The 21,315-nt window shown below is 36.3% G+C and overlaps 2 protein-coding genes and 1 long non-coding RNA gene across 4 annotated transcripts; 2 read left to right on the top strand and 1 right to left on the bottom strand.

Annotated features, from left to right (window-relative positions):
• Positions 1-2,758: 2,758 nt before the first annotated feature.
• Positions 2,759-7,256, top strand: LOC138894316 (uncharacterized). The gene is made up of 2 exons (XM_070179006.1): positions 2,759-3,112; positions 7,215-7,256. The coding sequence occupies exons 1-2, from the start codon at positions 2,759-2,761 to the stop codon at positions 7,254-7,256; spliced, it is 396 nt and encodes a 131-aa protein (XP_070035107.1).
• Positions 6,900-10,661, top strand: LOC104103179 (protein TRM32-like). 2 transcript variants are annotated; one of them, XM_009611150.4, is made up of 5 exons: positions 6,900-7,252; positions 7,829-7,990; positions 8,240-8,325; positions 8,421-9,834; positions 9,938-10,661. In XM_009611150.4, exons 2-5 carry the CDS (start codon positions 7,849-7,851, stop codon positions 10,513-10,515), a joined length of 2,220 nt encoding a protein of 739 aa, XP_009609445.1. In that variant the 5' UTR covers positions 6,900-7,252; positions 7,829-7,848; the 3' UTR covers positions 10,516-10,661. The 2 variants fall into 2 exon arrangements, with proteins under 2 accessions (XP_009609445.1, XP_009609391.1); XM_009611096.4 differs by having other exon boundaries at positions 7,824-7,990.
• Positions 10,662-16,700: 6,039 nt separating this feature from the next.
• LOC104117963 (uncharacterized) lies at positions 16,701-19,626 on the bottom strand. Its single transcript, XR_004512513.2, has 2 exons — positions 18,868-19,626; positions 16,701-16,929 (listed from the first exon to the last, which is right to left on the bottom strand). It is a non-coding gene; the product is annotated as an uncharacterized lncRNA (long non-coding RNA).
• Between the last annotated feature and the right edge of the window lie 1,689 nt (positions 19,627-21,315).

Genomic DNA, 21,315 nt, shown 5'->3' with positions numbered 1-21,315 from the left:
TAGTTAAATGAGCTTTAACTTTAGTTGTGAAGTTATTCTTTATCTTATTTAATTGAAAGAGAAATAATTTATTAAATATCATTGCAGCGTATACTTTAGTTTATTTCAATGATTCTTTAAAGTAATCATCATAGCTTTCTGAGTATTTCAATTAAGATTGGAAAATATTTATGAGACGTTTCTCTTGAGATCATTCCTATCAACATGTTCTTGCATATTTTTACTATTCTTATAATTAGCCTATTCGGTAGAGATTGAGTTCATTCGAAAGAAAAATCTTAACTATAAGAATAAGCTAATTACCTATTGAATTTTTAAGAATTAATAGAATCTTAAAAGTGAATTTGAACAGAGTTAGATCATGGATAGTAATTTTGTGTCTGTCTTGTCGTGACTCTTATTTTTTATATTGATAGTTAACCTTTCATAGCTCAACTCTCGAGTTTATTGAGATCAATCTTACTTGTACACTTTGCGTCTGTTGCTTATGATTTTTAATTATCTCAAATCAAAAATTTATTCATCCTAAATAGTATTAAATCAAAAATTACTAGAATACTATTTAATCCAATCCCTGTGAAGATGATATTTTTTATACGATCTTAAATGCATTAGGAGCTTGATTTTTCTATAGTATTTTGCACTCGGCTGTGCATGATTACATTTTCTCTCCCCTCGGCCACTGTAGGTAGCAACGGGTAGTCCTATAGAATCTTGCCTTGCTTGCAGATTTTAAGTATTGTAGTGACAAGGGTTAATTCAAGGAAATTTTAGCGGCTACTAATTTAGTTGGATCAATGTAAACACGCAGAAGAGATTTCATTATAGGATATTTCTTCCTTATAATTATGGCATATTGAGGTTGAACTTTTGGAATAGCCACCAATACTTTCAACTTGCATGAGGGGACAATTCATCAAATAAAAATACAGTATCCACTACCAAAATAATCTTCTAAACCTTTGATATGCAGTATTGATAATTACAAGGTCCGATAAAATTATATTACTTATATAATGTGAAGTAACTTCGACAAGATTATACAGAGTGCACTGTTGAATTGATGTGTTATTTGATGTAATTTTCATAGTATTTTATGTTGACCTATTTATATACAAGGCTCTTGACTCAATGAATGAGGAGCCCGAGAGTCTTAGTGAAGATAGGTTACGTTTAAATCTTAAAACATATGTTACCCGTTTATATGGGTCCATTTTTATTATTTTGAGAGTTACTCTATATGTTATCCCATTTTAGCAGTGTAGATCGGCTAAGCAAATCAGAGATTTTTTCTTCACCCTCACTTTGTCACTCTAAATCAGAAGCCGAACTCACGATCTCTTTTGCCGGCCCGGCAAAATCAATTTGTGCAGCTTTTTCCCGGCGAGGACAGACTATTTTCCGGTGTGTTCAGATTGCCGGCAAGTTTCGTAAATTCTGGCGACTTCCGAACAACTTTCAGGCGGGACACAGCAGGACTTGCCAGTGCTCTTGAGCAGATCCGACACGCTTTAGGAAAACTTGCTCCAGGTTCTTTCGTTCTATATCTGGTACTCGTGGTATCGGTATTTTTATTGTATTTTTTCTGCTCGCCGGAGTTGGTACCTCCCGTTTTTCAGTTTTCCTTTGTTGTGTGACTTAAATTGCTGACATCTTACCTCGTACTAGTTTATTTACCATATTAGTATGCATGTTGTTGCAACTTGTATTCTTCTGGTTTGGTCTGTTGCCTTGTGTGATAGTGATTCCCCTTACTATGCCGTAGGTAGAGTGGCTGTGGTCTGGGATGGTCGAGTGAGGTCATGTCCTCGGGGGGAACGGGGGTGGGGCGGGAGGTAGGGCAGGGTTTAGGGGGTGGGGCGGGAGGCAAGGGAGGTAAAGGGAACAAGGGTGTCTGTAGGTTGAGAATTGGGTCATGGAATGTAGGTACATTGACGGATAAATCTATAGAGTTGGTGAAGATCCTCCAGAAGAGGAGGGTCAATATAGCGTGTGTCCAGGAGACAAGGTGGGTAGGGTCGAGGGTGAGGGACGTGGACGGGTATAAACTTTGGTACTCAGGAGTCCAGAAAGGTAAGAATGGAGTGGGCATCTTGGTGGATAGGGAACTTAGAGAGTCGGTGGTTAAGGTTAGACGAGTGAATGATAGATTGATGACTATTAAGTTGGTGTTGGAGAGTGCACCCTAAACATCGTTAGCGCCTATGCGCCGCATGTGGGCCTAGATGAGGAGGTTAAACGACGTTTCTGGGAAGGGTTAGATGAGATTGTGCGTCAGGTTCCGCCTGCTGAGAAGCTATTCATAGGAGGGGATTTCAATGGGCATATTGGGTCGATTGCAGGTGGTTATGGCGAGGTGCATGGAGGCTTTGGTTTTGGGGAGAGGAACGGATGAGGTACATCGTTGTTGGACTTCGCTAAGGCTTTTGGGTTGGTGATTGCGAACTCTAGCTTTCAGAAGAGGGAGGGGCATTTGGTTACTTTTCAAAATGCGGTGGCGACCCAGATTGACTATCTCCTCCTCAGGAGGTGTGACAGAGGGTTGTGCAAGGATTGCAAGGTGATTCCGGGTGAGATACTCGCGACGCAGCATAGGCTCTTGGTGATGGACGTTGGTATTATGTTAAAGAGGAGGAAAAGGTCTACTCGAGGAAGACCGAGAATCAGGTGGGGAGCCTTAACTAAGGATAAAGCCCAAGCGTTGGAGGGGCGGTTGTCGGCTATGGGAGCTTGGAGGAGCAGTGGTGACGCGAGCACTATGTGGTCAACGACAACAGACTGTATTAGGGAGGCTGCGAGAGAGGTGATAGGGGTATCGACGGGCGTCTCTGGTAGGCACAAAGGAGACTGGTGGTGGAATGAAGTGGTCCAAGGTAAAGTGGAAGCAAATAAGGTGGCATACCTGAAGTTAGTGGGGAGCATAGGCGAGGAGGAGAGGCGAGTGTGCATGGATAGGTATAAGGCAGCTAGGAAGGAGGCTAAGCTGGCGGTCACAGAGGCTAAGGCTGCAGCTTATGGTCGTATGTACAAGGAATTGGGGGAAAAAGGTGGGGAGAAGAAGTTATTCCGGCTAGCCAAGTTGAGAGAGAGGAAGGCTCGGAATTTGGACCAAGTGAGATGCATCAAGGACGAAGATGGTAGAGTATTGATGGAAGATGCTCAGATTAAGAGGAGATGGCAGACTTACTTTTGTAAACTTCTGAATGAAGAAGGGGATCGGGATATTGTGCTAGGCAAATTGGAGCATTCTGAGAGTCACCGTGACTTTGGATACTGTAGGCGTATCGAGGTTGAGGAGGTCGTGGGAGCTATGCGTAAGATGAGTAGGGACAGAGCGACCGGGCCAGATGAGATTCCGGTGGAATTTTGGAAGTGTGTGGGGAGAGCAGGTTTGGAGTGGTTGACTAGATTTTTTAATATTATTTTTAAGGGGAAAAGGATGCCGGATGAGTGGAGGTGGAGTACGGTGGTTCCATTGTATAAGAACAAAGATGATATCCAGAGTTGTAACAATTATAGGGGTATCAAATTACTAAGTCATACCATGAAAGTACGGGAGAGGGTGGTTGAAGCGAGGGTGAGGATGGCGGTGTCTGTATCCGACAACCAGTTCGGATTCATGCCGGATATTTCGACTACAGAAGCTATACACCTTGTTAGAAGGTTGGTGGAACTATACAGAGAGAAGAAGAAGGATTTGCACATGGTGTTTATTGACCTAGAGAAAGTGTATGACAAGGTTCCTAGAGAAATTCTCTGGAGATGCCTGGAGGCAAAATGTGTGTCGGTTCCCTACATTATGGTGATTAAGGACATGCATGATGGGCCTAAGACTTAGGTTAGGACAGTAGGAGGCGACTCTGAGAATTTTTCTGTTGTAATGGGGCTACACCAAAGTTCTACGCTCAGTCCGTTCTTATTCGCCCTGGTGATGGACGCGTTAACACACCATATTCAAGGGAATGTGCCATGGTGCATGCTATTCACCGATGACATAGTTCTAATTGATGAGTCGCGAGCCGGTATTAACGAGAGGCTGGAGGTTTGAAGACAAGCTCTTGAGTCTAAAGGTTTCAAGCTGAGCAGGACGAAGACGGAATACCTAGAGTGTAAGTTCAGCGCTGAGCCAGGGGAAGTGGGTGTGGATGTGAGGCTTGATTCGCAGGTCATCCCGAGTAGAGGCAGCTTCAAGTACCTTGGTTCAGTTATCCAGGGGGGAGGGGAGATCGACGAGGATGTCACACACCGTATTGGGGTAGGATGGATGAAGTGGAGGTTAGCATCTGGAGTCATGTGTGACAAGAGAGTGCCACCGATACTCAAAGGTAAGTTTTATAAAGCGGTGGTTAGACCGGCCATGATGTATGGGTCTGAGTGTTGGCCTGTTAAGAACTCACATATCCAGAAGATGAAAGTAGCAGAAATGAGGATGTTGCGGTGGATGTGCGGGCACACTAAGATAGATAAGATTAGGAATGATGATATTCGGGAAGAAGGTGCATGTGGCTCCCATTGATGACAAGATGCGGGAAGCGAGGCTTAGATGATTCGGACATGTTCAGAGGAGAAGCCCAGATGCTCCGGTACAGAGGGTGAGCAGCTGGTTACGGAGGGCATGAGAAGAGGTAGAGGGCGGCCTAAGAAGTATTGGGGAGAGGTGATCAGGCAGGATATGGCGATGCTCCAGATTTCCGAGGACATGACACTTGATAGGAAGATGTGGAGGTCGAGTATTAGGGTTGTAGGTTAGGAGGTAGTTGAGTCGTGCCTTACTTCGTAACATGGTGGGACTAGCCATGTAGGGTTTTTTTCTAAGATAACTAGTGGGAATGTTGTGGCTTACTATTTCTCTTTTCAGTGCAGGTCCTATTTACTAGCTATTGCTTTTGCTTTACATCTTTCTTCTAGATTTCATGAGGTTCCTATTTTTCTTATGACTGTTGTGGTGATACTAATATTTACTAATATTGTCTCCCTTTACTTTGCATCTTTCTTCTGGATTTTATGGTGTTTCTATTTATCCTATGATTGTTGTTGTGATACTAATATTGTCTCCCTTTTTGTCCCTTTTGTCTTTTTGTTTTTTTGAGCCGAGGGTCTTTCGGAAACAGCCTCTCTACTCCTTCGGGGTAGGGGCAAGGTCTGCGTACACACTACCCTCCCCAGACCCCATTAGTGTGACTTTACTGGGTTATTTTTGTTGTTACTCTATATGTTATATGTTATATGTTATCCATTTGTTTCAATACACTATCTTAATTCTTGTTGGCAAAAAAATTTATTGATAGATATGAAGATTTGAATAGTTTAATTCAAAGTTCTAAAATATTAGTCAAAGTTCATTTAATAAAATAAAATAAAACTTCAAATTTGATGGTTATAAAAAAGTATTTTGCCTAGATTCTAAACAATATGAGGTCGACTATATGAAATGAAATATTACTAATCATAATTTTCCGTGTAAGATCATCTCAATCCAACATTATACAAATTAATAATAAAAATAAAAGTACAAGTTCTTTATATTTTTTAAGTGGAAAATCTTTGATATAGCTAAAAGAAACCTAAAAAGCATAGGGAGAATGACAAAAATAGGATAATATTGTGCCACTGATTTTTGGACCCAATAATAGAAGTTTTGAGGGGAAGAAAACCCCTATGTAAGAGTGTTAAAACACGGTGGCCAGGATTTTTCCCAATCACCAGAATTTTAAAGCACTCTGGACATAATTTTAGCAATTATGGTGATCATCAGGATTTTGCCTCAAATGCTGACGAATCACCAGAATATTTTAGCATTCTGGCTGAAAAATTTGACAACCGTTAGAATATTTGGTGCTTCAAAATTCTGATGATCACAGAATTTCTGGTGCTTTAAAATTCCGACGAGCATACTTTAAATTTACGACGAGAGGCTATTTTCTCAATTTTTTTCTTAATGTGATCAAATATAAACAGTGGTTTAAAAAGACTCATCTAGCGTCGATTAGCCAAAAGCATACACCTAAACATTTTAAGATGACAAAAACATATTCCCATTGAAAAGATAATTTTTTCCATTGACTATGATATTTCAAACATTCTAGATCCTTTTAACTATAAAAGTTATGATTTATAATATTTTTATATAATTCAAAATATGTTCGTATTCGTACCGAAAGTTTATTAATTCTCACATTTTGCTATCTTTTGGATAAAGGAGGGAGTAGTCTTTTGGCAAGAACATCCAACAACTAACCAACTAAATAGTGTCCCCTCCAAAATGAGCAGTTCAGCACTAAATTAGACCTAAGTGCATACAATAAAGTATAAATCAACAGAGATTAACGGAAGTTGGTCTGACCTCTATCTTCACTTCATTTTCTCAATTGTTATTTTAATTTCGCGGTTGGTTATCTAATCAAAGACTCTATCTCTCTCACTGACCCATATTGACCTATTCTATGGAGTCTTGGCTTCTAATTTACTGTCCTATATCCACACTTAACTATTAAATATATGCATACATTACTTATTATGTACTTAAAATTCAGAATTTAACTTATATACCTTAATGGTTCGTTTGATACGAGGAATAAGGGATAATTAATCTTCGAATTAAATTTGTAAATGATTTTATCTCATATTTGGTTGGAATAAAATCGCGGTATAACTAATTCCGAGATTAGTTATCCCGAGATTGTAATGTTTCTTGTATCCGAGGGTGGGATAACAATCTCGGGATAACTAACCCGAGATAATTAATCATGGGATAACTTGTTTACATAATCCGTATAGTTTAACATGTCATAACAAATTAAGTGTTTTATTTTTTAAATTACTAATCACATGTTATAAATAGTTTCTCATATTCTAAATTTGTTTATATACAAAAATTAAAGCTCAACAAATTTATAATAGAAAGAGAGTAGTTTGACGGGTAAAAGGGCGCCTAAAATGGAGGTTTTGGCGTCTGCTACTTTTGGTCCTATTTGAAAGTGGTTGATAAAACTTGACCTTTTCCCTGTTCTTCTCGTCCTGCTTTTTTCTTCTGCCACTTACGTTATAGCCTAGGCAGTTTTATTATTAAGTGATTTCTGTTACACTTACCAAATCCAATAAATTTCTGATCTTTCTATTAATTTATCTGTCCTCCTTAATTCCAAAAGCAGCCAAAGATCAGCAGTTTTAACTCCTGTCTTTGGGAAACTCTTCCTGCTTTTTCTCCTTTTCAGCCTCTGTTAGCTTTTACTCTCAGCTTCTCTGCTCAAAGGTGACGATATTTCTGCTTTTTTGGTGTTTCTTTCTGTTTTTCTTTCCATTAGTGGTAGTCTCTGTTAGAATTCTTCCGCTGTTCCATTAATTAATTGTCAGTTTATTTTTCTTGTTTTGCCTTTACTTTCAAGATCATGGATTTCTAATTTTTAACTATTTACTAGTAATAGGAAATAGGTAATCTTCTCCTTTGCCTTCTGGGAATATTTTTTTTCTTGTACTAAAGGATTATTTTATTGTGAAAAAACATGTTTGATTCTATTGTGTTTACTTCTTGATTCCCCATACGTTTTTATCTATGTGAGGATTGTTATGGATATTGTCAAAGGAAACAAGGAACTGTTACATAAAGCAGAGTAGCTACATCAACTATATCTGTTGAATACGTTGCAGTTCACCTAATTGCCTGCACCTAAATTTCTGCAAAGTTCTTTTTAAGTCTTACAATTCACTTCTTAATTTTTCAACTCATCACTATACATCTGTATGTGTTAGTATATGTTTACTTTTGTGCAATTTAAGAAATTCATGAAGGGATTTTGAGTATTGGATTGTTTATTTTTTACTAGGCTAGATTTCAGCAAAATTAATATTATGGGAAAGAACAAGTGGACTAGGCATGTAGATCATGAAGATGAGAATATACATCCAGGTTGCATGTGGGGGCTCATACATGCCTTTGGCTACCATAGTTGGCACTCTCGTGTAAAGAAGAAATCTCTGCCCAGAATCGGAAGTAAGTCATTCTTAAATGAAATATATATATGGGAGATTTACGTTATATATAGTTACAGTTTAAAGACTATCGGTTATTGTTTGGGTTAATTATAATATCATGTTTCTTACAAAAAGTTATTGCTGGCAACTTAACCTGATGGTATAAAAATATTATACTGTCGGTGTACAATGCTTAAACTCTCATTCTGGACTATCTGGTTTTGTTCAATTCAATGTCTAACAAATTCTTGTATTCTTCCTTCAATAGGCGATCGTCTTTCCAAAGAAAGATTCCTTATCCAAGATTCCAGTGAACTAGAAATGCTTTTGGATGATAATGAAAGTCAGTTCTTGGTAAGTATTTATTGCTTGATAATAACCGTTTGTAAGTTGATCAGTGTCACAATGTTTCAAATTGATGAATGAAACTAATATTGTCATATCCTTAGGTTGATAAGAGCACCAGAAATTCAGGGTTGCCCAACAAAAGGTCTCTAAAGGCTAAAATAAAAGCTTTAATTGCTGAGGAGATGCATAAGGGAAAAAAGAGGTCTAAGCAGAAGAAATCAGGCTCTTCTAACCAACCTAAGTTCCAGAGAAATTCTTCAATTCATCACTATGAACCAACAGAAAATGACCTAAGCGAAATATGCAGCAACAAGAATGTGGAGAATGGAGCCACTAGCTCACTAGATAAGAAACAGATCAAGGCCATCGACGAATATGATACTTCCATTGATAAGAATGCTTTAAAATTTCAACTTAAAGATCATGCTGAATTATTTTTGGAAATTTTAAGGGAAACAGAAGTAGGATATCAGAACTTTTCCAACGGTCAGCTGACTTCAAAGAAAAAGGCAAGATTAACTAAGTCAGGATCATACCCTGTGTCTCATTTGTCACAAAGAACAAATTTCAAACCAAGTAAGCTTGAGGACAAGAAGAATGAAGTTTGGTCTTTTGCAAAAGGGGAAAGATTGACAAGTGGTGCTCAATCAAGATCTTTGTCGAATTATGCAAAGACTCTCTTCACAAGTTTAGGGCTCCTGGATGACGATGGTGGGAACGTGAAGCTAGAGAAGTCATCTAGCTTTGCCTGCCACAGTATCAACGGAGCAGTTGATAATAAAGAAAATAATGAAGAGCTCGTCGATGTAGAAGAAGCAAATAAGCATGGCTCTACTTATGAATTGTTTGAAGATTTGAATGGAGACCTTCATGAAGAGCATAAGGTGGGAACAGACTATGAAAGTAAGTCCAATAGTTATTGTGAAATTGATGGATTTGATATTAGAAAAACTACGATCGTGCACAGGAGAAGTTCCTCTCTAAATGAGTCCATGGATAGATATACCAAATTATTTAAACATACTTCTAAAAAGGAAGTGAACTTGAATCCCTCCAGGAGTTTGAAATTGACTAGTGAATACGAGATGCCATTCAGAAGGATCCGTTCTCTATCAAATGGGGTTCCTGGTGATGCACAATTTTCAGAATGGCTAATTAGGACTTTAGAGGAGACAAACTCACATATCAGAGCTGAAACTGAGAGAGAAGCGAAGTCGATATACAATCCTACTATCAGCTACGCCAGTGAAGAGACTGGAAGTGAAAGTGAAAAAGTAGAAAGAATTGAGAATAGTAAGACAGTAGAAACTACAACAAGCTTAAAACCAAAGACAAATGAGGAAGGTAATGCTGAAGTTGAAGACCTTTCGGAGAACATTAATGATGTAACAGTGTTCAAAGGAAACTCTTATAAAGAACAAGAGATGAAATGCAGTGAATCAATCCTAAGTGATGTGCTTCCAAATTCTGAAGAAGAAGACATTCCCAGCTGTGAAGAGTTCCAAATTTCAGAAGGTATGCTTTTTTTTATTCATTAATCATCAAATATTTTTAGTATTTGTATATACTAAGGCATTCCCTTTAATATCTTCTACTTAATTGGTTTCTTGTGGCTCAGGTTTGGTTCTTAAACACAATGTTGATGTTGATACTCTTGCAAAAGCAGATCGTCGCAATAAATCCTACAGAAAGGAAAATGCGGACTTGTTTTATGTGAGGGATATTCTTGAGCATTCAGGTTTCTCAAGCAATTTCTTCAAGACAACATGGTATTCAGCTGCTCAAGTATTAAACCCTTCAGTAATTCAGGAACTTGAGTCCTTTTGGCATCAAGAACAAGAGTACTGCTGTCTAGATGACTTCTACTTCTGCTGTCATCATCATCTGCTATTTGATTTAGTTAATGAGGTTTTAGTCCAAATATATGATAGATCATTCACATACTACGCTAAGGCCTTATCCTATAGTTGTCGTGTTCGTCCATTGCCAGAAAATCGAATGGTTGAAGAAGTATGCAAAAATGTAGGTACCTTGTTAAGGTTGAAACCAGAGCAAGAATCAATCGATGCCATTGTAGATCGAGATTTGAAAAAGGATGATGGTTGGATGAACCTCCAGTTAGAAAGTGAATGTCTGGCACTTGAATTAGAGGACATGATCTTCAATGATCTTTTGGAAGAACTTAGCTGTCCTTGAGTTTGTAGAGTTAATTACCTGTTGTTCCTATTCTGTAATTCATCTTGATTGATTTTTGTACATGAATTTTGGTTTTGCTCAATGTATATATTTACACGATTAATATGTTCAGTTCAGTAGTAAAAAAGTGTTTCTCCGATGCCAAACTAGGTCAATCCATATATGTTATCTTTTGTCAATCCTCACTCACCTAATGAGCTAGCTTTTGTAGTTGATTTAACGTTGCTTTCGGCTAGTGTCATATATATGTTTCATGTTCATATGTATGTGCTAATTCTGGGGCTGATTCTGTATGAAATCCCAGTTTATGAAGTCCTATAGGAAACTAAAGCTGGAAGAAGCAAGGTCTAATTAAGGATATTCGTCAATATAATGGTGAACAATCATGAGTCGGACAAATAGGAGTAGTTTAGTTAACATGATGATTATGTGGCATCGTCTAATCCTACACTAGATTATCTGCTGTTAATATATACTCTTTTTCCTTGGAAAAATGACACACTTTACCACAATATTTTGACAAAGCTCTGCAAAAAATAGATGTTCAGTTTTGTATCTGACATTGGTATATGTTGCAGACCTTTTTGACTGGTAAAAGAAGGTATAACGACCGACATTCTTGTCCTCGCTAAAAGGATTCTACGACCAGATTGAATTCCGACCGTGTACTTTAGCTACAGAACTTTCAACATCGGGCTTTCAGAGATCGGCGACAATTGATTTTTTCCCGATTGTTATTGACTAATAATCCGGATTTAGTTTCCTCGCTAAAGGCCTATTTTCTTGTAGTGGTACATTAATAGAGTACAAAAAATGTTTGTTTCATTTTCCAGAGCTCTAAAATGATTTAATGATAGCGAAATATAGATTAATAATACGTAAGAAATACTTCATGAATTAAGCATATTTTACCATTTGCAAATAGTAAATATTGTGTGAACCATAATTAAGTCCTTGAGAAGGGTAATCTCTGTTATAAATATAATGGATGTTCATTTAGTACTCCGTTGTAAATAAGCTTTCTGAAAAAACTTATCCATATAAGGCTCCGCCGTAAATATGTTTATCTATTTAGTATTCCATTGGAAATAAGCCTCCTGAAGAAGCTTATCCTTTCGGTACTCCTTTATGGATAAATATTACCCATAGTAGAAGATTATCTATATCTGGCACAACAGCTTAAAGTAGCAGCTTACAAGCAGCTTACACAACAGCTTACACAGCACCTTACAGCAGCAGCTTAAAAGCAGCTTCCTTTCTTCTATAAATAGAGGAGAATTCAGTTCATTATGTACATAAGTTTGAAGTTTGAATAATATATCAGTTTCTCTCTATATGTGTCTTTACTTTACTGTCTTTATTTTATAACACGTTATCAGCACAAGACTCTGCTATCTCGAGAAAATACTTTGAAAGTATCAGAGGTACAAACTTTCTTTTTCTAAATAATGTCAAATCTTTCTAAACTTGAGTTTGTAGCCTTGGATATATCGGGCAAAAGTTACATGTCTTGGGTGCTTGATGCCGAAATTCATCTTGATGCGATGGGTCTGGAAGACACCATCAAAGATAAAAATCAGGCATCAAACTAAGATCGTGCCAAAGCAATGATATTCATATGCCATCACCTTGATGAGGGCCTGAAAATGGAATATCTTATTGTTAAAGATCCAGTCATACTGTGGAATAATTTGAAAGATAGATATGACCACCTGAAGATGGTCATTCTTCCACAGGCACGTTATGATTGGACTCATCTAAGGCTACAAGATTTTAAATCTATTAGTGAGTATAATTCTGCTATGTTCAGAATTATTTCCCAATTGAAACTATGTGGTGACAATATTATTAATCATGATATGTTGGAGAAAACTTTTACCACTTTTCATGCCTCGAATATGCTCCTGCAGCAGCAATATCGAGAGATGGGATTCAAAAAGTATTCTGAACTTATCTCACATCTTCTTGTAGCCGAGCAACATAATGGGCTATTAATGAAAAATCATGAAAGCCGACCTACTGGTTCTTGTCCATTCCCTGAAGTGAATGAGACGAACTTCCACCAAGCTAAGCGTGGAAGAGGACGTGGCCCCAGTCGTGGTCATGGCCGTGGTCGGGGAGGAAACTCTAATCGTGGTAATAACAATGCACCAAAGAACCCTCCTCATCACCAGCAGTGAAAAAGAAAGGAACAAAATCATGAAGCGGTGCAAGCAGCAAAGCCAAAAAATACATGCTATAGATGTGGAGGAAAAGGGCATTGGTCACGTACATGTCGTACGCCAAAGCACCTGATTGAGCTGTATCAAGCCTCCCTGAAGAAGACAGAGAAAAATGCTGAAGCAAATTTTATTTCTGAAGATAATTTAGACTTTATGCATTTGGATGTAGCTGATTATTTTGCACTCCCGGAAGGAGAAAGAAGTCATGTGATCGGTAGTGAATCTGTAGAAATGTAAATATTTTAATTTTTATAGTAGATAGTATGGTTATGTAATTGTTGTACATAAATAAAAGTTATGCTTTGACAATCATGTTTACTATCATATTTATTTTGTTTATGTCATTTTGAAGAATATGGATAATTCTCAAATTATGTTTGGATTAAAGACCAATCAAGAAGATATTTGTGTAATTGATAGTGAAACAACTCATGCCATATTCAAAGATCAGAAATACTTTTTTTATTTGCATAAGGAAAAAGCAAATGTTTCAATAATATCTGGTAATATAAGTTTGATTGAAGGCTCCGGAAGAACTACTGTATTTCTGTCTAAGGGAACAAAACTTATTATCGACAATGCATTGTTCTCCTCTAAGTCCCGAAGAAACTTGTTGAGTTTTATAGATATCCGTCGAAATGGGTATCATGTTGAGACAATAGATGAAATGAACGTGGAATATCTTTGTATTACAAACTTTGTATTACAAAGAATATTTCTGGCCAGAAATGCATTGTAGAAAAGTTACCAACTTTATCTTCTGGCTTATACTATTCAAAGATTAGTACAGTTGAAGCACACTCTATCGTAAACCAGAAGTTTACTGATTCAAATACTTTTGTGCTTTGGCATGGCCGTATGGGCCATCCTGGATCAATAATGATGAGACGAATTACTGAAAATTCGAGTGGGCATCCATTAAAGAACCTGGAGATTCTTACAAATGATGAATTTTCTTGTGATGCTTGTTATCAAGGCAAAATGATCACTAGACCATCACCAATGAAGATTAGCATTGAGTCCCCTACCTTTTTAGAACGTATATATGGGGATATATGTGGACCTATTCACCCACCAAGTGGGTTATTTAGATATTTTATGGTCCTAATAGATGCATCTTCAAGATGGTCTCATGTGTGTTTACTATCATCTCGCAACCTGGCATTTGCAAAGTTATTAGCCCAAATAATTCGATTAAGGGCACAATTCTCAGATTATCATATAAAGGCTATTCGCCTTGATAATGCTGGAGAATTCTCATCTAAAGATTTTGATGATTACTATCTATCGGTTGGGATAAAAGTTGAACATCCTGTAACTTATGTTCACACTCAAAATGGCCTTGCAGAGTCATTTATTAAACGACTGCAATTGATAGCAAGACCACTACTTATGAAAATAAAATTGCCTACTACTGTTTGGGGCCATGCTATCTTGCACGCAGTATCACTTATCCGTCTCAGACCAACACATTATAATAAATATTCTCCGTCACAATTAATTTTTGGTCATGAACCAAATATTGCCCATCTACGAATTTTTGGATGTACTGTATATGTGCCAGTATTACCACCACAACGCAGTAATATAGGCCCCCAAAGAAGGTTAGAAATATATATTGGGTTTGAATCACCCTCTATTATTCGCTATCTTGAACCATTGACGGGAGATTTATTTACTGCTCGATTTGCAGATTGTCGATTTGATGAAATAAATTTTCCACAATTAGGGGGAGAGAAAAAGGAAATCAAAAGAGAAATTGTGTGAAAAGTTTCATCATTATCTCACTTTGATCCACATACCCCTATATGTAATGAGGAGGTCCAGAAGATCATCCATTTACAGAATATAGCAAATCAAATGCCAGATGCATTTACTGATTTGAAAAGGATAGCTAAGTTGCATATCCCTGCAGAGAATGTGCCTATCCGAATTGATGTCCCAGCAGGACCATCTACTAGCATGAGAGCTAGTGAACCTAAAGCACGCCTGAAGCGTGGTAAACCTATTCTAAGGATCGAAATCCTAAAAAAAGAAAATCGACAAATGATCAAAATGATATTAAGAAGGGATCTCCTGAAGAGACCCAAGATCTGATTAGTTCTGAGATTTCTGAAGAAATCAATGAACCCGAGACTCAAGTGAGTGAGGAACTTTTAATAAGTTCTACTGGTGATGGGATTAATTTAAATCGATCTGAAATAGTGGGTGGATAATATTTTTGCATGTAATGTTGCACTTAACATTATGCAAGATAGAGAGAATCTTAAACCCTGATCTGTCGAAGAATGTCGACAAAGATCTGATTGGACAAAATGACAAGAGTCAATTCAATCGGAATTGAAGTCACTTGCTAAAAGAGAGGTCTTTGGACCAGTAGTCCAAACACCTGCTGGTATAAAGCCAGTTGGTCATAAATGGGTTTTTGTGCGGAAAAAAAATGATAAAAATGAAGTTGAAAGATACAAGGCTCGCCTTGTTGCACAAGGATTCTCACAACGACCTGGAGTCGATTATAAAGAAACATATTCACCAGTTATGGATGACATAACATTTCGATATCTCATCAGTTTAGCCTTACGTGAAAGGCTTGAAATACATCTAATGGATGTGGTTACAGCTTATCTGTACGGGTCACTTGATATTGAAATTTACATGAAAATTCCTTAATGATTTAAAATGCCTGAAGCATATTCAAAATCTCGGGAAATGTACTCAATCAGATTACAAAGATCTTTGTACGGTTTAAAGCAATTTGGGCGCATGTGGTATAATCGCCTTAGTGAATATTTACTGAAAGAGGGTTACATAAATGACATTATTTGTCCATGTATTTTTATAAAGAAAATGGCTTCAGAATTTGTTATACTTACTGTTTATGTTGATGGCATAAATCTTGTTGGAACTTCAGAAGAGCTCCAAAAGGCAATTGAATATCTTAAGAAAGAATTTGAGATGAAAGATCTTGGAAAGACAAAACTTTGTCTTGGTCTGCAAATTGAACACTTAGCAGACGGGATCTTTATCCATCAATTTGCCTATACAGAAAGGGTCTTAAAACGCTTTTACATGGACAAAACGCACTCATTAAGTACACCAATGGTTGTTTGATCACTTGAAATGAATAAAGATTTGTTCTGACCTCCAGAAGAGGATGAGGAACTCCTTGGTCCCAAAGTACCCTATCTCAGTACAATTGGTGCACTAATGTATCTTGCTAATGCTACAAGGCCTGACATAGCATTTTCTGTTAATTTACTAGCAAGATATAGTTCTTCTCCTACACGGAGACATTGGAACGGGATTAAGCATATATTGCGATATTTAAAGGAAACTCTTGATATGGGTTTGTTTTATGCTAACAAAGATAGTGCAGATCTTATTGGTTATGCAGATGCAGGTTATTTATCTGATCCCCATAAAGCTAGATCTCAAATCGGGTACGTTTTTACATGTGGAGGTACTATCATATCATGGCGCTCCACAAAATAATCTATTATTGCTACTTCTTCAAATCATGCTGAAATAATGGCTATTCATGAAGCAAGTAGCACTACAAGAAAATAGGCCTTTAGCGAGGGAAAATAAGGTCGTTAAAAGTCCAAATCCGGTCGTTATAATATGTTAACGGCCAGAAAAAATCCGGTCGTTAAAAGCCCCGACGTTAAAAGTTAACGACCGGATTACAATCCGGTCGTTAAAGATCCTTTAGCGACAACATAATTTCTGGTCGTTATACATCCCTTTTAACGGCAAGATTTTTCCTTCGCTAATTTGTTATCCAGTCGTTAAAAGTCTTTAATGATAACAACTAATTTAGTCATTACAAGTGCTTATAGCGACCGTTATTCCCTTCGTTAGTTGTACTACTTTTAAGAACCAAATTTAAATTACAAAAATTTAAATTTGATAAATAGAAATAAATATTTATATGATTTCATACACACACACAACACTTGAAAATAAACCAAATACTTGATATCTTTATTAATACAAAGAACTAAAGTATCATATTTAACAGAACCAATCTGAATTGTATGACATCATTTTTAATAATTCCTAAAAGAGAAACATAAAATTGCAGCATATGTACAGTGTCTTTAAACCATCCCTAACAAAACATAAACCTCTTGTACTTCAACTTGCTCTACACTTTCATCAAGGATAGGTCTTCGGACTTCAAATGTTTGATCTGTTAACATAACAAATGTGTGCCAGTTTAGTAACAAAAAATAAAAAACTAAAGAAAAAAAATTAGATGTATGCCAATTTAATAAAGAAAGATCATATCTAGATGTTAACATAATAAATTAAATTATTTTTCATAACAAGTGCACACTTAAATAGAGGCAACTTCCAATTGAAACCCAAATCAGAATGACACATAAATGGTGCGTGGGAGAAACTAGATCATTGAGTAAATGCCAAACAGTTGACAAACAATGACATATTATCCACCTAGCACACTACAAAATCACCTCATATCCACATATTTTGGAAAACGATTAATGTAAAAACTAATCTGTAACATGGTTTCACCATTTTATTTCCAATTTCAGGAAAGACTAAATGACTGTGTCTCGACATTCAACCTTGTGAATATACAAACCACATAAAATTCATATCTTAGAAGAAGAAAGCAATATAGCAAAAGTACCAACACATGAAGGTTTTCTATTTCCCATTCAGTATCGTTCATACCTTAACTCATTGATTCTTGAATTAATGAACATTTTATACATAAAAAAGAAAGAGTTAAGTTGTTTGAAGTAGTCAGATTTGGGAAGAGAGACATGATATATAACAACACTAGCCAATGAATCGGCATTAGCATTGGCAAACTCCAACAGCTCATCTTTATCCTCAATTCTTATCAATTTTTCCCAACTATTCTTAGCATTGGCAACCTCCAACAGAAGGCTATCTGTTTACTAATTCTATTAAAGGCTACATTGATGGCCATAAACAAGAAATTTAAATAATACAAAGATTAGATGACATAATAGTGGACAATATCGTAGCAGAAAAATGATGCATTGAATTTTCTATGTCTATGTACAATGATCAGAAAACTGAGACATTAGAAGAGTTGCTGACTTTGCTTTAATAAAAGGATACACGCGTTATTTCCTTGAAGGGAAGGTGTTTCAATCAAGTGAAAGTACAACTTTAATTTGATATCTTTTCAGCTATATTAGGAAATCCTCTACTTCTTTTACATCCTCCAACAATTAATCTTATCTTTATGTACCTTAACTTTATTGTAAGTTTATTTTCTTAATCTCCCCAAATGTTGATCCAGGTTGCTGAATTTTGGTGGAGCAATTCCTGTTTCCTCTACCCTGTGCAAAGAAGGAAGAGGGATGTAGTCGCATCTATAGGTGATGTCACGACCAGAGTTTATTGCTGAATTGTCTTTTTAGTTTCTATTTAACATTTTTATTTTAGTTATTCAGAAAGTAGCTGAGGAGATATCACACAGGAAACAGTTTTGCCTAGGTATTTAACTACAGTAATTGGTAACATTTTAGCTGTCTTCAGACTTAACATACTGACAAGGAAGATAATGCGAATTGAATAAATTATTACTTTAGAATTTGTGGTAGCCATATTATTCTATACTTTAACTGTCTTTTCCCCTTTTATCTTTGGTTGTTCCCCTAGATTTGCATGAAATTTCCTGCCCTTTTCACCCTCTTCTAGGAAATTACGAGTGCTATCTCCACTCTGGGATGAGATACAACCAGAGTCTGTGTGCAACGGATGACTTCTCCTCGGAGACTTCTACAGCAATTTGGCAACATAACAACCCAAATTACTGAAAATATTGTAGAAGTTTCTATAAATCATAATATCCTCTCTGCCTAGCCAGATATAATTCATATTTTTCATCTGTTGACACCATAAATAGTTCTTCAGGGTTAAATCTAGTAAAACGGTATCTGAATTTGAACCAATATTTTCATGTCCTACAAGTTCATGTTCAATCAGCAGTCTACTGAATGAAATGATTTAGTTTCATAGTTCAGCCGGTAAACAACATCATTTATCATTTCGACTGTCTGTTTTGGTACATGAATAAACTGCAATAATTTTATCACAGAATACAATAGAATTTCAAGCTACTAACCTGTTAAATGATTCAATCTACTGCTCAATTAAAGATGGTGATGAAGGCTGATCAAATACTGCACTTGCAAGCTGTGCGTATTTACTGTCTAACACATCATACGGATGTTAGCCTTATGTAAGTATTGAGTAATAGTAAGATATTTTTGCTTCAAATTTTGGAATTGCATGTTAAAATTGAGACTCATTGTGTTAAAAGGGAAAGATAAACAACTTTTAGGATCGGTCAGTCCCAGCACATTGTATATGTTTCAAATACAAGACCCAAGAGCTTTTTCAGTCAGTTACTCAAGATCCAGGAGTTCAAGAACTGTTAATCATTATTAATGCTGATCCTTTTGCTTTCAATATTTGAAAATAATTCTAATGGTATGATACTCAACCTCTATTCAGTACTTCCTTTAGTTTTCCTCTAAGAAACTAAGAGCCTAACATGAACACTCCTACCTCCTGCGTTCCACCTGCACTGTAGTACTGACACTAACTTCAAACCAAAGGGTATTGCTTTAGTTATATGAGCACTCTTACACAATTAACACTAGTAGAATACAACACATTCATGAACAGTTTTATAGGGGCATATCAAGACATTTAAATGACATGAAACACATGGGCACAGTGAATGAAGAGACTAAAGCATGATAAGCTTACAAAGATTGCCAAACTCCAAATTTAGAGGTGGAAAAAATCTAGCAGGGAAGATAAGAAAATACTCGACCCAGTTAAGTTGCTCACAGGTTATTATACTAGCATTTGGATTTAGCAAACAGATAATACATATTTAAACTAGCACCTACTAAAAATATATTATATTAATGTTCATATTAGGTACACACAGGATGAGCAATGTCTTTGGAAGGAAGTTGTCAACGCCAAACATGGAGTCCTGAATCATTTTTGCACTAAATTATTAAGAGCACCCAATGGAGTTGGAGTCAGGAAGAACATTTGTAAGCTACGGGAAGAATTCTTAGTGAACAAACACTTTGTAGTAGGGAATGGTCAACATATCAAGTTTTGGAAGGACAAGTGATTTGCAGTCATGGTAGAAGGGGAATTCATATAGCAATTGGATGGCGCGATATCAAACCGATTAGGATCTCATTCTTACAAATTAATCTGTCACCATAAAGTTGAATCATGATTGTCCTTCATTATATACACTATACTGATAGTGATACCACAAAAATTCTATAGCAAAATAAAATTCAACTGTTGCATTTGTTGTGAATGAACGATGTTCCCTCAATCATAACCTGAATCTCAAACTGCCAATCAGACTAATAGTTAAAGAAACACATCAAGCATATCAAAATTCCTAAATGGTAGTACAACAAATATTCCCAACTTGTCTCAAGGAAATATAAAACTTCAAACAGGGGTAAGGCTCTAATTTGGACAAGTCTAATCATTGAGCATGTTATTAGAAAAATTACAAGGTTAATGAAAAAGGAAAGTCTAGTTCAAGTTTGGTAAACAGAAAAGGGACAAAGAAATAGTTTACCCTTTAAATATAAAACAAAACTAAAAATTACTAACTGAACCTATTCCAACTACTAAAAGTACTCAGTCTATATTATTTTCATAACCTAGTTACCGGAGAAAAGGAGAAACAATTTCTATTGGACCCTACTACTAATGATGATGCCTTATAAAGGCGATGGAGGAGTACATCCATATGTCCAAGAATGAAGTGGGTAGGTTGTCCTGGATTTAGGACAGTACAATAGTCACTTATGCGACTATTCAATTTTCAGCTATCAGCGGGTGTACTCAAGTAGATTAACAATAGTGGGTATTTATTTTTGCATTGTAATTTAAGCTCTTATCTGAAGAATTTGTCTAATTAAGTCAATTAGCAAAGCTGAACAGAGTCAGAAGCGTAGGCAATTGTGCACACAATCACAATTAATCATCGTGTTATAGACTATATCGAGAATAGAAGTGGTACTTTAAACCTCTTTCAAGAGGGAAGATGAGTCTCTTATGACTTTAGAAGGACGAAGCATGTATCACTTTATCATTAATAATAGAATGTTCAAAAAGACGAAGCCTGTAAGTCTCAAGTCATCTTAGTTTCATTTCATAACTTCTATTTTCAGGATATTGATACTCTTACCTTAATAAAGCTAAGTTCAACAGCTACATTGATTGACAAATTTATCAGAAACGCTTTTGTTTCACTTTTTGTTTTTCTAACACAGATCCCAAATAGAGACAACGAAAAGCAGAGCTTCCTCATTCAAAGTGTGCACAGCAAAGTAAACACAAATGACACAAATTATATCATGAAATTATTAACGCGAAGAGCACAAATAACTTAACAATTGACACAAAGAACACTTCACTCATACTAATGATAGATACAAAATAATACTAGCTTTTATTAATCATGTACAAAATAATAGTTTATGCAAATTGATTGTGTTAGGTAAAATAGCATAACTTA

This window comes from Nicotiana tomentosiformis, chromosome 6 (genome assembly GCF_000390325.3).
Source record: "Nicotiana tomentosiformis chromosome 6, ASM39032v3, whole genome shotgun sequence".
Lineage (NCBI taxonomy): Eukaryota > Viridiplantae > Streptophyta > Magnoliopsida > Solanales > Solanaceae > Nicotiana > Nicotiana tomentosiformis.
Note: the sequence above shows the minus strand (reverse complement) of the source record. Positions and strands in the feature narration are given on the sequence as shown.

What these genes read in the sequence shown, in the direction of transcription:
- LOC104103179 (XM_009611150.4), top strand. Translation starts at nt 7,849, where the DNA reads ATGGGAAAGAACAAGTGGACTAGGCATGTAGATCATGAAGATGAGAAT. An exon ending in ATCTCTGCCCAGAATCGGAA is followed by an intron (nt 7,991 to 8,239) that starts GTAAGTCATTCT and finishes TTCCTTCAATAG; the next exon opens with GCGATCGTCTTTCCAAAGAA. An exon ending in ATAATGAAAGTCAGTTCTTG is followed by an intron (nt 8,326 to 8,420) that starts GTAAGTATTTAT and finishes TCATATCCTTAG; the next exon opens with GTTGATAAGAGCACCAGAAA.
- LOC138894316 (XM_070179006.1), top strand. Translation starts at nt 2,759, where the DNA reads ATGTGGTCAACGACAACAGACTGTATTAGGGAGGCTGCGAGAGAGGTG. An exon ending in AGGCTCGGAATTTGGACCAA is followed by an intron (nt 3,113 to 7,214) that starts GTGAGATGCATC and finishes TCTCCTTTTCAG; the next exon opens with CCTCTGTTAGCTTTTACTCT.